A 17,258-nucleotide genomic window follows, 5' to 3' on the forward strand; every position below is an offset into this window, starting at 1 on the left:
TAATAATCTTTAATAAGTCAACATTTTATTTTTCATTAATTGACAACATTTCACTGACATGATTTATCTCCCGTGGATGTAGCTCTAGCTGAGTGTAGGCTGCTAAGCAGCAAAGATTAACAAGAAGAGAGGCGCCCAGTCACCAGCGTCTGAGATGTCTCTGGCATCATGATCCACTTACAGGAGCTCGTGGTTGAAACATGGGAAAGGCCTCTGTGTTAATATTCATCAGAAAATGGGAACTCTGGGTGTTCAGAAGTGCTAAAACAAGAAATGTGCACAATTCAAACTCAATGACCAGATTGCTAGAAGACTAAAGAAGTGATTTTGTGTCACTAGCACTAGAATCAAGGTGAGTAACTTATATTAGTTAGATACTTATGCTTACAGACCAGGATTGTTACCAGGAGAATTCTAAATCCTAAGAAGCTACTTTAGGAAGTAAAGTATTGTCTCAGCCCAAAAATGATGTATTTTGGTCTACTCCAGGAGTTATACTTAATATGAATATCACTGATACTTAAAGACAATTTGGCATTTTACTTGGCATAATCCAAAGTCATTTGAGTATTAGTGTATTTTTTTCCATATGATTCCATTAGCACTGATGTACTAAATTCATCAAGAAAATAAGTTTTACTGTATTGTGATAATACTCATCTGTTTTGTTTCCCAGAAAATATTCCTCTTAGTAAACTTTCAAGACCTTAAAATTATTACTGGTTTATTTGTTTTAAAATGTACATTTAATTTTTATGGTTATGTAATTTATATGTACTTAAGTGAACAATTTTCAGGAAGAGAGTGATATCTAATAAATATATTAATATAAATAAAAGGCAATTCACATGTTGAATATTTCAAGCTACAGTTCTCCAAACTCTCAAGCTTTTAAGACTATTTTGAACAGAAAACATTGCAAACATACATCAATCATTATAAAAATGAGGACTCAATTTGCACATTAATAAATTCAGTGGAAGTGGATAGTTTCCAGATTCTATTCCTATAATTATTTACTCCATTATGTCTATAAAATCTTGGAGGCAGTTTATCCTAATGGATTATGATATAAATGATTATGAAATAAAAAATACTGATTAGAAACAGAACTTCTACCTTAGACCACAGCATTATTGGAAACGATCCAATTCTGATAAGAATTGAGCAAGTTTGGAAGAAGAGGAAGAAAATATCATTTTTCAAATATTTAATTAGGCAATATTAGTGAACCCACATTTCATGTCCATAGATATATGGAGAGTAGTGGCTAATATCCATCCTTCATTCTTCCTCAGAAAACAAATGGAGGCAATGCATTTAGCAATGTTACTTACAAATCAGCCGCAAAATACCGGATATTTTGGTTGAGGCCATCCAGTGCATTCATGTCCTCTGAAGACAACTGGAATTCAAAAACCTATTAAAATATTAGAAAATTTTTATTATGTTAATATTGCTTATTTGTCAGTCTGGAAAGTTTCTAACCATTTTGACGTATATAATAAGGGACTCGGACCATCAAAAAACAGTAAGTGAAAATTATAGAAATGCATTACTAGATAAGATATATCGAAGCTTCATGACACTACAGATAAAAGGAGGTATCAAAGAACAAGCAAAGCTGAAATTATTTAAATACCATAGGATCTTGTGCACAGATGATTCAGAAGAATTGAAAATGCATAAGACAATTTAGAAAGTTTCTTGATACAGTTGATTTTTATATCCCAATAATAAAGAGTTAACATGACAGAAAGGCTTTTTTTTCCAAAATAATTTAGGACAGCAATTGTCCAAACATAATGACATTATGTAAAAGGACACAGGAACTTGCTTAAAATGGATCCCACACTCTATTATTAGGAATTTTAAATTGCAAAAAAAAATAATTACTGTTTGGAACATATGAACTATTCATAGATCCATAGCAATACTCAAAAATAAGAAGAAGAAATAATTTTTCAAAGTCTATAATTTCATAGTTGATGAATCAATGAGCAGCTTTTTACTGCCTTATGTTCTGAAATTTTCTGTACATTTAAAAACTGTCAAAAGAGGAAGTAAAAAAGTGCACTACCAAAATTACCAGGTTTCTCTGTATCATCCTAACAATATATACAAATGCCTTACTAAAAAAGGTATAAAATGTGTTATTGATTATTAAAAGAACACATAAATAATTAGAAATGTGTGCATAGGAAACCTAAACATTGTTGCAAATTTACTACTCAGGGCAGACATTTCGTTATGGAGTTTAGAAGCCACTTGAGACATCTATGTCTCCAATCAGAATGGACTCCTGTCCTGGCTCCACTTCAGACTCCTGCTTCCTGTCACTGTGCACCCTGGGTGGTATCAGGTGATGGCTTGAGTACTTGAGACCTTGCCACCCACATAACAGACCCTGATTTGAGTTCTGGACTCAGACTGTGGCCTTGCCTTCTTCTGGTTGTTGTGGGTCTTTGGGAATAAAACAGTGGCTGGAAAATACCTCTTTCTCTCTCACTTCAGCCCCGCACTCTCTCTGTATCTCTCTCTCCCCCTTCCCCTCTACTCTCCCTTCTCCATTTTAACAAGAAGAAAAAAAGGCAGGAAGGAGGGAGGAAGGAAGGGAGGTAGGGAGGAAGGGAAGAAAGAAGGAAGGAGGGATGGAGGGAGTAAAAGAATATAGGAATAAAGAAAGAAATCACAAAGAAAGGAAAATTTGACAATTTAATAAAATAAAAAAGAATTAAGAAATCTTCTCAAAAGTAATGGATAGTTTCATTACAATATCAAGAAACTACTTAAAGACTTAATCTATGTGTAAGTTGAAAAGTTATTTTAAAACCATAAACTTCTATATTCCAGACATTTCTGTAAAGAATAGCCAAGACCTGTTTAAATATGAGGATTTAGAAAAATTTTTAGCATTCTGGAATGCAGCTCTTCATTTTCCAACGCAATGAAGACACTACAGAAAAGAAAATGAATCCATTGAAGGGAAGAATGAAGGCAGAAATGTACTTTGTGTATGTGGGGCAGACAGACTTTGATGTGTCAAAGTTGGATATTATAGAGTGACAGAGAGAAATTCAGAGACAGAAAGACATAGATTGTTGCTTCTCTGGGTGTGCATTAGCAAGAAACTAGATCTACAGCACAATGAGGTTCAAACCCAGGCACTACAATATGGGCTGCAGACATCCTTAGCAGTGTCCCCAAATCTTCTCTGTGATTTCATTTTTAAACCTATAAATGTATCTTTGTGGCTATTTAAAGATGTTTCACATAGCATTGAAAAATATGCCAGTTGAATTAAAGTCCAAATTTAGAAGGAACTTTCAAAGAAGTGTAGTAGAATATTGACATGTGCTCAATATAGAAAAAGTTATAACACATATCAGCCACAAACAAATGCAGAAGATTTAAGGATATGAAGAGTAGGAACTTTTGATCATGAAAATACACCAAGAAGAGAACCAAAACACTGGTATAAACTGTGAGAACATACTTCAACAAATGTATCACAACCTAAAAATAGTGTCCAGAATACATAAACGTGGTAGATGAGTTAGAGAAATATCCTGCAAATCTTCACTGTGCTAGGCACCATGCCCTTTGGATCCAATATCCAGTACTCTACCATTTCAGTGTGGCCTGGCCTGTTCAGTGGTCAGCAGAACTCGCCAGAAGCATTAGCTTGCCAGTTCTGAGAAGGCTTTGCAGGTATAAACTTATTCCCTTTACATGGTTGGCTGGAGAATGAAAAAGTGCCTATAGCAGGACTGAGCCACCCCAGACTATATTCAGCAAATCCTGGAAGAGAGTTTACAACTGAGTGAGGGAGTTGATTGCAAGTACCTGGGAGAGCCAACACAGAACCCAACTTAGATGAGTTGAGTCTGAGCTTAGACTAATTTTCAAACCACATAATGATGAGATATGAAGTTCTTTTCAGGGCCAATGCTGTGGCTTAGTGGTATAAACTTTTGTCTGACTTGCCGGCATCACATATGGGTGTCAGTTTGATTCCCAGCTGTTCCAGTTCCATTCCAGCATCTCTGCTGATGGCCTGGGAAAGCAGTGGAGGATGGCCCAAGTCCCTGGATCCCTGCATTCATGTGGGAGACCCAGAAGACACTCCTGGCTCCTGACTTCAGGCTGGTGCAGGCCTGGTTCCGGCTGCCATTTGGGGAGTGAATCAGCAGATGGAAGATCTCTCTCTCTTTCTCTCTCTCTCTCTCTTGCTCTCTATATCTATCTCTCTCTCCCTGTTTCTTTCTCTCTTTCTGTCCATGCTTCTGTCTCTGTAACTCGGATTTTCAAATACATAAGTAAACCTATTTTTTTTTTAAATCTTCTTTTTTTTTTATTTTTTGACAGGCAGAGTGGACAGTGAGAGAGAGAGACAGAGAGAAAGGTCTTCCTTTTGCTGTTGGTTCACCCTCCAATGGCCGCCGCGGCTGGCGCGCTGCGGCCGGGGCACCGCGCTGATCCGATGGCAGGAGCCAGGTGGTTCTCCTGGTCTCCCATTTGGTGCAGGGCCCAAATACTTGGGCCATCCTCCACTGCACTCCCTGGCCACAGCAGAGAGCTGACCTGGAAGAGGGGCAACCGAAACAGAATCCGGCGCCCAAACCGGGACTAGAACCCGGTGTGCCGGCGCTGCAAGGTGGAGGATTAGCCTAGTGAGCCACGGCGCCGGCATAAGTAAACCTATTTTTATCAACTTCTTTTCATATAATCTGTCTGGAAGGTGCTTTGTTTCACAGCTACAAAATCTAATGATTAGTAAAGATCTCTCAGAATACAGACACAGTCAATCTACTTAAATGGTAAAGATTTGAATACGTGCTTTAAAAAGTTATGAAAATCAATGGCTAAAAAATTTGAGTGTTGAAATACATGAATTTTCTCAGCAGCAAAAAATGCAGTGATAATAGTTTATTATCAAAAATCACCTAATCTAACTCCCTTATTGCAGGAAAAGAACAAAGGTTGTCACTTGCAGAAGGCTACAGATTACATTGGCAATTTAATGCTGAAACACGATTCTCTGTTTCCTGTTGAGTCGTAATTCTGTCTAGCTATTATGCCTCAGTGATGGAGACAAATCTTAAATGCATGAGCAAAGACAGAAAAAAAAAAAAATATGTGACCCCTGAATGCCTTGACATCTTGCAAAGGAGCACATATGTGGGTCCTAGATGCCTCCAGCCCCACATGCTCATCACCTGAAAATTTTCTTTGATTCGCTTCTCAGTGAAACTCTTAGCCAGGACCACAACCCCACGCTGCAGCTGGTAGCGAAGGGCAATCAGGGCTGGACTTCGCTTGTGCTTTTTTGCCAGGGCACAGATGACTGGATCTTCCAAGACAGCTGGGGTGCTCTTGTCCACCCTGGAAGGAAAGGCAGAAAAATGAACTCCTAAGACTGAGTATGCAGTTCTTGGGAGGCTTCCAAAACTGACTAAGGGACACACTCTAGATCAGTGATTCTCAGATGTGCTCCTTAGTCCAGCAGCATTAATATCATCTGCACGTTCTCCCCTCCTCCTGAGCCACTTGACTATAAAACTGAGTAGTTTCCAACCAAAAATATTTCCTCAAAAAAGTGTTTGGTGTGCTTTAGTTTTGCTTTTACCATCTTGGTTCTCGATGTGACCCCAGAGCACTATAAGCAACCAGAACAATGTCTTTGGACTTGCAGTATTCCAACAGTTTGCTCTGGTTGAGATAAGGATGGCATTCCACCTGCAGAGAGACAAGACAACACATTTTCAGCATATATGACATGCAAATATTAATATAAATGGACACTTTAAAAGTTGCTGAATTTAAAAATGAAACATGAGAGTTAAACAGAAAACAGCCTTATCAATTAAGGATCTCTTACTTTGTATCAATTATTGATTGATTGATTTTAAGAGAATGCAGGAGGGAGAAGTGAATACACACACACAACAGAGGGAGCAGGTATCTTCCATCTGCTGGTTCACTCCCCTAATGACTCAAATGGTGAGTGCTGGGACAGACCTCAGCCTGAGCGTAAAGCTCCATCTAGGTCCGCCCTTTCCCCGGGTGGGTGGCAGGGGCCCAAGTATTTGAGCCATCATCCTCTGCGTTCCCTGGTGTGTTATTGCAGAGTTGGAATGGAACTGGTGCTCTAATATCAGGTACCCACATCGCAATCACCTGCTTAATGTACTGTACTGTAACCTCAGCACACAAGTAAAGACTTTTTTTTTTTTTGACAGGCAGAGTGGACAGAGAGAGAAAGAGAGAGAGAAAGGTCTTCCTTTTGCCATTGGTTCACCCTCCAATGGGCGCCGCGGCCAGCATGCTACAGCCGGTGCATTGCGCTGATCCGAAGCCAGGAGCCAGGTGCTTCTCCTGGTCTCCCATGCGGGTGCAGGGCCCAGGCACCTGGGCCATCCTCCACTGCACTCCTGGGCCATAGCAGAGAGCTGGCCTGGAAGAGGGGCAACCAGGACAGAATCAGGCGCCCCGACCGGGACTAGAACCTGGTGTGCCGGCGCCACAAGGCAGAGGATTAGCCTATTGAGCCACAGCACTGGCCCTCAAGTAAAGACTTTTAAAAGCAATAAATTTAATTTTTTTTGTGTGTCTTGGGAAGTTAAAAAATATGACATTCCAGAGATCTTGTTTGCCCAATAATTTTTTCTTTGTTAAAGATAGGTGAAAAACACCACATCTGGAACAAGGAAAATATGCTTTGAGCCTTGGACATTGAATGTGCCTGCCTGAAAGTAAAAAAAATAAATTCAAAGATTCATTAGGGAACAGCACTGTGATGTAGTAGGCTAAGCCTCCATATGCAGTGAGGGCATCCCATATGGACAGCGGTTCGTGTCCCAGCTGCTTGTCTTCTCATCCAGCTCTCTGCTATTGCCCTGGAAAGGCAATGGAATATGACCTAAGTGCTTGGGCCCCTGCACCCATGTGGGAGACCCAGAATAGGCCTTGGTTCCAGGCTCCAGAACGGCCCAGCTCCAGCTGTTTCTGCCATTTGGGAAGTGAACCAGTGGATGGGAGGCTTCTCTCTCTGTCTCTCCCTGTCTCTGTAACTCTGCCTTTCAAATAAAAAATTAATCTTTAAAAAAAAAAAAAAAGACTCATTAGTGACACTCCAGTGCTTTAAAAAGTTAGTATGCTAGGAATCTCACTGATTCCACTGTGGGTGGATTTCAACATCCCAAGGGATAATTAACAAAACCAATTATAGCACATAGAGTAAATAAAAATCTAATGATTTTGTATTTCTGAATATATGAAAAAAGAAAGACAGAAAAAGAGAGAGAATAAAAATATCTGTCCCTGCTAATGGTGGTTATTACAGTAACTTCTTTCTAATCAAAGGGAAACTAAGAAAGTTAATGCTGTCTTTAAGGACAAATTATAGTTTACAGGCACTTAAAGTGCAAACATCAAGTATGAAAAGCAAAAATCTAGTCAAAATGCAAGTAATTATTTACAAACTGTAAAGACAAAATACCATCCATATAAAAATTTACTAATACCACATTTTTGGAACAGTAACACTTAACAGATTACTAGTAATTGCTGTAGGTGAAATATATGTTCACACAAATGACATCTGTCTCTGAAAATTTAATGAAGTGATCAAAATATACATCACTAAACATGAGAACACCTGCAAATCTGTGCTGCTTCTTGGGATACAATATGATGAATACACCATTCTAAGCACATTTTCAAAAAAAAAATCTTTAAAAAAAATCAAGCGGCCGGTGCTGCGGCTCACTAGGCTAATCCTCTGTCTGCAGAGCCAGCACCCCGGGTTCTAGTCCCAGTCAGGGCGCCGGATTCTGTCCCAGTTGATCTTCTTCATATCCAGCTCTCTGCTGTGGCCCAAGAAGGCAGTGGACAATGGCCCAAGTGCTTGGGCCCTGCACCTGCATGGGAGACCAGGTCGAGGCACCTGGCTCCTGGCTTCGGATCAGCGCGGTGAGCCGGCCGCAGCGCGCCTGACATAGCGGCCATTTGGGGAGTGAACCAATGGAAGGAAGACCTTTCTCTCTGTCTCTCTCTCTCTCTCACTGTCTAACTCTGCCTGTCAAAAAAAAATTAAGCACATTTAAAAAAATCTTCAACCTTAACATCAGAAAACATTGAAATCTTATTTATAATTTATAGAGTTGACGTAGAGAAACAAATGACCTATTATTAAACAATAATAACCTGACAAATCCAGACACCTGACAAAATCTGTCAGAGCATACAAGAAAAAAAAAAAGATTGCTGACTATTCTAGGAAAATAAAAAAAAATGAGAAACACAGCATAATTCTCTGTATGAACTACTATTTTGCTGTACTTAAAATGGAAGACATTTGGAGGCAAAAATTAAAAAATCATGATATGTTCAGATGTTAAATTACATGACAGAATAATTGTTAACTACTTTAGATCCAATAATGAAATTATAACTAAGTGGGACAGTATCTTAACAAGAGTTGTTTCTGAGGTCTGTAGTGATGGATAGTCATGTTTCCCACAAGCACCATGAGGTCTGGCCAAATATTGCACAGATATATGAAGACATACTCATGTATGCCTACTAACTTTTGACACATGAAAATCAGTAAACATTTTTGGTTATAGTTGTGAAACTTTGGAAGATCTGCATTTTTCCTTCAAGTTGTCTGGTTGTTTGAAAGTTGCTCTAATAATAAAAAATTGGAGTAAAATCAATATTGAAAGCCAAAGTAATTTTGTAATCTTTTTATTTGAAGATCAGAGCCCCTGGTCATTAAATGAACAAGTTCTAGATTTTTCTAAACCATATCTCCAGTCAAGACCATGACTGGGTGGGTGAAACTGTTAGATACTAAGTTACATAATGAAACCAGGCACAGAATAGATGTGCTTAATTAGTTGATTTAATGGCCAATAGCAGGTAGGAGAGGCAGACTAAAATGGGCTCAGAGACATGACCAACTTAAGTTTTTTAAAATTCTGTGAGTGTTGATGTTGGCCACCACACTGTCACCATAAGTAGGTAACTGCTTCCCACTTTTCCAGATTATTCTCATTTTCTCCAATTAAATTTTGTTATGTGTAAGTCTCTGTGCAAGAAAGCAGAGATAACAAAGGGAAAGATTCTCTCAACACTGCAGAAACCTTTATCATGTATCTTCTACTTTCACTCTGTATTTATTTACTTCTCCCCAGATGTCTTCAAGGCTTACTTTCCTATATACAGTACTTTACACATCACCTTCAGCAATCAAGACACCAGGCAATCTTTCAATGGATCCTTCATCGATCTGGGAAAAATCCACCTTCCCACTGAGGTTTGGTTCTTGACTGCTGCCTTTCTAGATCATCTTTACCTCCCAGATTCTTACACAGATTTCAGCACTAAAGTCTGCTCACGTTTTCACTAAGACATTAACAAATATACAGACACTGGAGAGTACTCTCTGCTTTCCATACAGAGTCTCTGCATGTGAATCTTCTATCCCACACAGTACGTTGAAGGAGAGTAGAGAAAAAATGAACACTTGGGAGTAGCAAGAGAAGGAAGGAATGCAGAACAGAAGGAGAGGAGGCTGATTCCTCACCTGGTTGCAGACGGGTTTGTACTTCAGCCCTGGCTTCTTGAGAATCATCTCCAACTGCCTGCGGTTGAAGTTGGACACCCCGATGGACTTGGTCAGTCCTGCATCCTTGCACTTTTCCATGGCCTGGGAGGAAAGATTGTGAAGAAATATTTCCATGATGGCTAGAATAAGGTTTATTAATATTGTTATATTATTATTGAAATTATATATAATATTAATATAATATAAATTATTAAATTATATATAATATATGGTGTAATATAGTGGACATTATATTATTTTATTTTATATACAGGCTTTTAACACAGTTAAAAGACACATTTTCAAGAGATTATATTGAAGCCAATGGGCTCTGACTGACCACAAGAGAAAATCCATTAAAGTAAATAGGTAAAGACAGTTACAATGAGAAAATGAATTCTTGTGTTTTTTGAAAATCAGAAAAATTATTGAACATAAATGGGAAGATGTTTCTGCCCTCATTGCCCTAATTCTCTCTGTTTCTTTCTGTGACATTCCACTGTTGTCTTCCTCCCTAACCATTGAAGTACATTAACCACTACAAAGAGCATGGAGTTTTACATCCAGTAATGCATATCCCATACTTTTAAGTTGAATTTTTATGTAATGTTCCCTCTTGATTCTTCCTTTCTATTCACTCTTCCAAGTACTCACCTCCCAAGTGGCACGGAGATCCACTTTGTCAAATATTAATTTTCCGTTTTCATCTGTTGGAATAATGTCCTCCCCAGGCTAGAATACAAGCAATCATTTTTCATATGTTTCACCTTATTCAGATATCCACCCTATAGCGTTTGAACACTAAACTTCATGAAATATGTGGAGCAAAATTCCATATACTTATATTTGCCATGGATATTACATAAGAAGTGGTAAAAAGTTGTGTTACACTCCTGACTTCCTCTCTTCCCAATCAGTTATGTGCATTAAGGAATCACATGAATTTATGCTACTTTGTATTCTTCTGCCCCCTCCTCCACCCTCCTCACAGTAAAATGACTCTTTCACTGTGAAAATCAAGAGTTTCATGGCCTTGATCTCCACCAATAATGGATTTTGTCCGCATCTTGCTGAAAACATGTGGATCACACAGCAGTCACTTGAACTGCAGAAGATGGATCAAGGTTCTGTCCAAAAATATTTCAGTACTAGAAGATTAGGAGCAGTTATCAAGTGTTAAACGCTATGAGATTTGAAATGCCCAACAGCTATATATGCCAACAATGAAAAAGCTCCAACAAAAATTAAATAAACCTAGAGTAGTACAGTGAAAGATTACTGATATAAAAATAGATATTTGCCAAGGTGACTTTAAATATATACATCTAGGGGCCAGTGCTGTGGCACAGTGGATTAAAACCCTGGCCTGCAGCACCAGCATCTCATATGGGTGCCGGTTCTAGTTCCGGCTGTGCTGCTCTTCTTCTGATCCAGCTCTCTGCTGTGGCCTTGGATAGCAGTAGAAGATGCCCAAGCCTTGGGCCCCTGCAACCGTGTGGGAGAACCAGAAGAAGCTCCTGGCTCCTGGCCTCGGATAGGCGCAGCTCCGGCCATTGAGGCCATCTGGGAAGTGAACCAGCGGATGAGAGACTTCTCTCTGTGTCTCTACCTCTCTCTGTAACTCTGTCTTTCAAATAAATAAAATGAATCTTTAAACTATATATTTATATACATCTACTCATGGTTTAAAGTCCCCAATCAAATAAAATCTATTGATTAAACTAGTAAGCAGTTTATATAACTTAGATTGATTAATAAATTTATTAGTATGATTTAGTCACCCATGTAAATGATGATTATGCTCACAGCTAAAGTGAAATAAATTTAATGATGGTCACTGCCTACCTTCAGAGCTGCTGGGAAATGAATAATATAGAGATCAACATAGTCCAGTTGAAGTTTTTGCAGTGACTTTTCCAAGGCTGGTCTGACCATCTCTGGTCGAAGGAAAGTGCACCAAAGCTGCAGGGAATTAAACAGGGGACGTTGTGCTGAATGAATGCACTTTTCAAATTTCTTGTTTTCTTTCATCTTTCATTGAGACATTTTTCTGCTGCATGGGAAGTGATTAGCACTGGGGCCTGCATTATGACATAGCACGTAAAGCTGCTGCTTGCAATGCTAGTATCCCATATGGATGCTGGTTCATGTCCTGACTGCTTTACTTCCAATCTAGCTTCCTGCTAATGGCCTAGGAATAGCAGTGAGGATGGCCTGAAAATTTGGACCCCTGCCACCCACATGGAATTTCCGGATGATGCTCATGACTCTTGACTGGCCTGGCCCACTCCCGGTCATTGTGGCCACCAGGGACAGGATAAGCAGATGCAGGATCTCTCTCTATCAATACTAGTATTGATAACAAAGCATGACAGTTTGTGCAGAAAAGGATACCCTAACATACACTGTGGGAATGATGTTAATACAATCAATATGGGAAACACCTTGGAGATTCCTCAACAAACTACAAATGGTTTAGCCATATGACTCAGCTATTTCACTTCTGGGAATATATCAAAGGGAAACAAAATCAGTATATGAAAGAGATATCTGCACTCCCATGTTTATAGCACCCAATTCACATTAGCAAAACTGAGTCAACTTGCACGCCCATTAGCTAAAGACTAGTGAAAGAAAATGTGATATTTGTAAACAATGAAATATTATTCAGCAAAAAAATGAAATTCTGACAAAATTGATAGAACTGTAGATCATTGTGCTAAGTGAAATAAGTCAGATTCTGAAACACAAATATCACACTTTCTGTTATATCTAGAAGTTATTAAATAGAAAGCATAAATGTTGTGTGGATCTCATATTTTTTGGTACAGAGATTATAAAGATTCTTTTAAAATCTTGTATTTACTGCATTATACCATCTACATAACAATATATCCTTATTTCCTCACTCTGATCATTTCATGGATCCTACACTATGTGATATCCCTGTTTTCTAAAAAGTAGCATATATTAATATTTATATATCTACATTTGAAGTGAATATAGCAAATATCAAAAATTGTTAAATCTTAAAATAAAAAATATAAAAGAAAATGCATCAATAAGTGTGACAGTAAAAGTAATTAATGATTACTGATCAAATTATGTGATTACTATACCCATACATCACATTTCATTAGTTACCCAACTTCACATTCAATATACTATACCTTTGAAGTATAGAATATGTCTTCTCTCTTCACAGTGCCATCTGCAATTTTGCTTCGGATGCCCAGGCCTACTTCCTCTTCATTTTGGTACAAATAAGCAGCATCAATGTGGCGGTAACCAACATCTATAGCTATTTTGGTGGCTTCCCCAGCCTTACTCTTAGGAACCTAAATAAGCAGACAAACGTATTATTTGAAGATTCAAGTGATTTGAAGTAGCTCAGGCATGACCAATGACTCACAAAAATCATTTTCATCATGTCTTGGGATAATTCTTCATTTTGAGGGATGAAGCCGGGCCGGTGCTGTGGCATAGCAGGTAAAGCTGCCACTTGAAGTGCCGGCATCCCGTAGAGGTGCTGGTTTGAGTCCATGCTGCTCCACTTCCTATCCAGCTCTCTGCTATGGCCTGGGAAAGCAGTAGAAGACGGCACAAGTACTTGGGTCCCTGTACCCGCGAGGAAGACCCAAAAATGCCTCTGGCTCCTTGATTTGAATCTGTATAGCTCCAGTCATTGAGGCCAGTTGAGGAGTGAACCAGCAGATGAAAGACCTTTCTCTCAATTTCTCTGCCTCCCTATAACTCTGTCTTTCAAATAACTAAATACATCTTAAAAAAAAAAAAAAGGAAGAAGAAGAAGAAGAACAAAGCCATTCTTATTTGCCTGGACCTTTCTAATTAATAACAAGAGTTAGGAACCAAGCGACCACATCAATCTCTGGTGTCAAAGGTCCTCAGGAACTATGCCTGTTTTATTGAGTGGATGGAATGATTCAAATGACACAGCAAAAAGTTTATATCAAGAATGTCATTTGTATAGAGAGTTCACTAAGGAAAATTAACAAGGGAAAAATGAATGGAAGGAAAAATGGAAGAACTACAGTGTAAGCTTCTATGAGTCCTCTGCCAATGAAATAAACATAATACATTCAATTGTGTCAGAACTGAATTTGATGACCTTTGAAAATGTATCTGTAAAGAAAGCAGCTTATTTAGGGTTTCCATGCTTAAGATTTTTCATTGAAATTTGTTCACATAGATCCTCTCTGCTAAACCACACACATATTCCAGTCTTTCAAATAAAAGCAGAAATGCATACAGTCTACTACTGTCTGCACAGGCAGTGTAGCTACAGCCACCATCCAAATAAGTTGGGAACTGGTTGCAACAATGTAGGTTGCTTATTGCCAATTTGGAACAAGTTTAAAAACTGACATTTCAATGGACAACAGGATATAATGTTAATTATGTTCTACAGACACATTCTGTCTGCTTCACCCATCAAACAAACTAACTAAAAATACTAGTAATCAATAGACATATACTAAATGTGTATGTATTTTCCCATGAGAAATTAGTGATTATTAACATCATTTCACCTCTTAAAACAGCCTTTTTATTTTTGATAAGATATAAAATTGTTAAATTTAAAATTAATGGTTTTTACAAATTGTATAATGATTTGAAAATATTTGGTAAAGGATAAACATATAAACAAAACAAACTCTTTTCCATTTATTAGAAGAATTTGAGAGGCTGCCTTTATTCAATGAAATAGTAATGAAGCTGTTAGTAGATCTTACCACCCTCTCCTGATACCAGCCCTGTAACTTCTCATAAGTGTGAGTTCACTAATTTACCATGGCCAAGACTTTGTCTGGTGTCCTCAATCCTTTCCCCTCCTTCACATCACCTCACTTTGGAAAATAAGTATGAAATGGACTGGCGCCGGTGGCACTAGGTTAATCCTCCACCTATGGCTCCGGCATCCATATGGGTGCCGGTTCTAGTCCCAGTTGCTCCTCTTCCAGTCCAGCTCTCTGCTTTGGCCTGGGATAGCAGTGGAGGATGGCCCAACTCTTTGGGCCCCTGAACCTGGAAGAGACCCGGAAGAAGCTCCTGGCTCCTGGCTTCTGATCGGCGCAGCCCCGGCCTTTGCAGCCATTTGGAGAGTGAATCAATGGAAGGAAGACCTTTCTCTCTGTCTCTCTTTCTCACTGTCTGTAACTCTGCCTGTCAAATAAATAAATAAAATCCTTTAAAAAAAAAGAAGTATGAGGATGACACTGCGGCATATGGATAAAGCTGTTACTTGTGGTGCCAGCATCCCATATGGGCACCACTTGCCATTTTAATCCCTGCTATTGATTTAGGAAAAGCAGAAGATGGCCTAAGGGTTCAAGCCCCTGCCACTGATGTGGGAAACCTGGATGACCATTGGGGCAAATTAGAGAGTGAACCAGAGAATGGAGAGTCAGTCTCTTTTTCTCTCTCTGTGTCTTTCAAAATAAATAAGCAAATTCTAGAAAATGAAAAGTAAGTTTGTCTTGGCACATGTCTTCCAAATAGACTTCAGGTATTTACTTCAATCTTGCAAAACAATAAAGTAGAAGTTCAAGTTTGTAGTAAACATTCAAATGCCATACAACTGTGTAATCACAAAATGATAGTGTGCCAAATTCCCTCAATAGTGTTCACATTTTTCTTATAATTTTTTCATGTTAATGTAATATTAATACAAAGAGAACAGATTGAATAAGTTCATAGATAATTGTAGGAATGTAAGGATGTACCCTTCCTCACTCACACCCTTCCATGCTCACTTTTATTTCATAGGCCCATACACTATTTGCCTTTAAGTCCAACATTTGTTAACAACATGAATAATTTAGCCTTGTCCTCATCTCATTAGATGCACATTTTCCCCTAACATAATACTTTAATTCCTCCAGGCAGGTTTGTCAGAGGTAAGAGTAGTATAATCTACTTTATTAAGGTGAGTGCTTATGCTGTAGTGCTAAAGTTTAACCCACAGCAGAAGAGCATGAACTCTTTTCATGTCCTATGCATTTTCTTTCTCTATAGTGACAAAAAGTTCCCTGCATCATTCCATTTTAGAAGGAGGACACAGTTTTTGAATTTAAGACAAAAAAAAAAAAAGAGAGAAACCACACCAACCGCAAAGAAATACCAGGAGAATGAACTAATGACCAGTCTTGCTGAGTACTGAGTTATTCCCCTTAACCAAAGCAAGAAGTAAATGGAAACAAGAAGCAACATGAACATCCTTGTTCATCAGCAGAGCACTACAGGACCTGACTGTCACACAGAATAAACTGTGACAAAGTTCAATTTTCTGCATGAAATAGCTCTAGCTTGGGGAAATGGAGAATCAAGTGAGTCCTGCAGTCACACAGCAGCGGGCTGACTTCACATTCATCTCATGCTTCATCCTTCCTAGTCAACTCTCTTTTGTCCCCTCAACCACAGAAAACAGCTAGAATTACCTCTTCAGGTGCATAGGTGCCAAGTCCAAGTACAGGAATGAAGTGACCATCATTTAATGCCATACGCTGATGCTTGGGATCCATGGCCTTTCACTCTTCTGGCCAAGCACACTCTGCTTATTACTTCTGCCTTCAGAGGAATAACAGGAAATCAACGCCCCACTGCCTATATAAATGTCTATGACATATGGGAGGAGTAAAGTTAAATTAGTACTCCACATTTAAATAGAGACTTGGAACCAGGTCAATGATTTATATGAAACTAAACATTTTATCACTGACAAATAAACCATTACATTTAGTAAAGTTTTCCTTCTTAATACCTTACATGTTGTAAAGTATTGCAAAACATTGATCAAATGACTATTGACTTCAGACTACAAACATCCAGACACCAACAGTTTCATTTGTTGTATTTTTGTCTTGATGAAATCCCTTCTAATCACATATCCTTTGAAGCAATTAGCTTTCTTATACTACACACACGCACACACACACACACACCTCACATACAGAGAACTAAATGATTACTAAGCAATTTTTCCAACTTAGGCTGTCAATGAAAGACCACAAGTTAAAGCTGAGGAGTTCACAGCAAAATGGTTGCTGAGTAAGAAGCTCAAGTGATTGTCTCCTAGAGACATGATTTGAATAGCTATTCACCCACAAACCCACACAACAAGAGCTAAGGAAGCCAGTATTGCACTGACAGAACAGCACAGAGACTCCTCAATCCAGCACAGAGAGAAGACAAACACCGTCCTGGCCAAGAGGTGTTTCACCTCCTGCCAGCAATACAGACCAGCAGCCCTGAAGTGGGAAAATTCCACAGTTCTCACTGGTTTTAAGTCCAGCCCACAAACACATGCCTGCATTCTCGAAGGGCAAACTGAGCTCTAAGGTCCCAACAGGGCACCAGCAATCATAAAGCCCAGGACCATACATGGCTTGCCACTGTGACAGGAGGGGAGCAGAGCAGCTTGGAAACACAGCTCCTAGGAATCGCAAATAATTAGAATTGGGGATCATACTCTTCCCCATGGCCTCCCCTCCTTCCCCAGTCACTTGAAAAACTGCAGATTGTGGCTTTGTTCCTGTGCACCCATCCAGCCTGACTGTAGATGCTCAGAGCTCACTACACATTGGGGATGAATCTCACAGAAGACTGGAAGAGCACAATACAGTGT

The 17,258-nt window shown here is 39.0% G+C and overlaps 1 protein-coding gene across 1 annotated transcript; it reads right to left on the minus strand.

Annotated features, from left to right (window-relative positions):
- Positions 1-3: 3 nt before the first annotated feature.
- On the minus strand, positions 4-16,155 carry PGER2 (prostaglandin-E(2) 9-reductase-like). Its single transcript, NM_001287559.1, has 9 exons — positions 16,072-16,155; positions 12,784-12,951; positions 11,459-11,575; positions 10,268-10,345; positions 9,593-9,715; positions 5,630-5,739; positions 5,220-5,385; positions 1,338-1,420; positions 4-261 (listed from the first exon to the last, which is right to left on the minus strand). The coding sequence occupies exons 1-9, from the start codon at positions 16,153-16,155 to the stop codon at positions 219-221; spliced, it is 972 nt and encodes a 323-aa protein (NP_001274488.1). The 3' UTR covers positions 4-218.
- Between the last annotated feature and the right edge of the window lie 1,103 nt (positions 16,156-17,258).

This window comes from Oryctolagus cuniculus, chromosome 13 (assembly GCF_051225735.1).
Source record: "Oryctolagus cuniculus isolate XC-2025 breed Fujian yellow rabbit chromosome 13, ASM5122573v1, whole genome shotgun sequence".
Taxonomy (NCBI): domain Eukaryota; kingdom Metazoa; phylum Chordata; class Mammalia; order Lagomorpha; family Leporidae; genus Oryctolagus; species Oryctolagus cuniculus.

Excerpts from the sequence above, each read along its gene's own strand:
- PGER2 (NM_001287559.1), bottom strand. The coding sequence starts at position 16,155 with ATGGATCCCAAGCATCAGCGTATGGCATTAAATGATGGTCACTTCATT. Across the intron at positions 11,576-12,783 it reads ACATATTCTATACTTCAAAG|CTTTGGTGCACTTTCCTTCG; the intron begins GTATAGTATATT and ends AATTCCCTGCAG. Across the intron at positions 1,421-5,219 it reads GAATCAAAGAAAATTTTCAG|GTTTTTGAATTCCAGTTGTC; the intron begins GTGATGAGCATG and ends ATATTTTAATAG.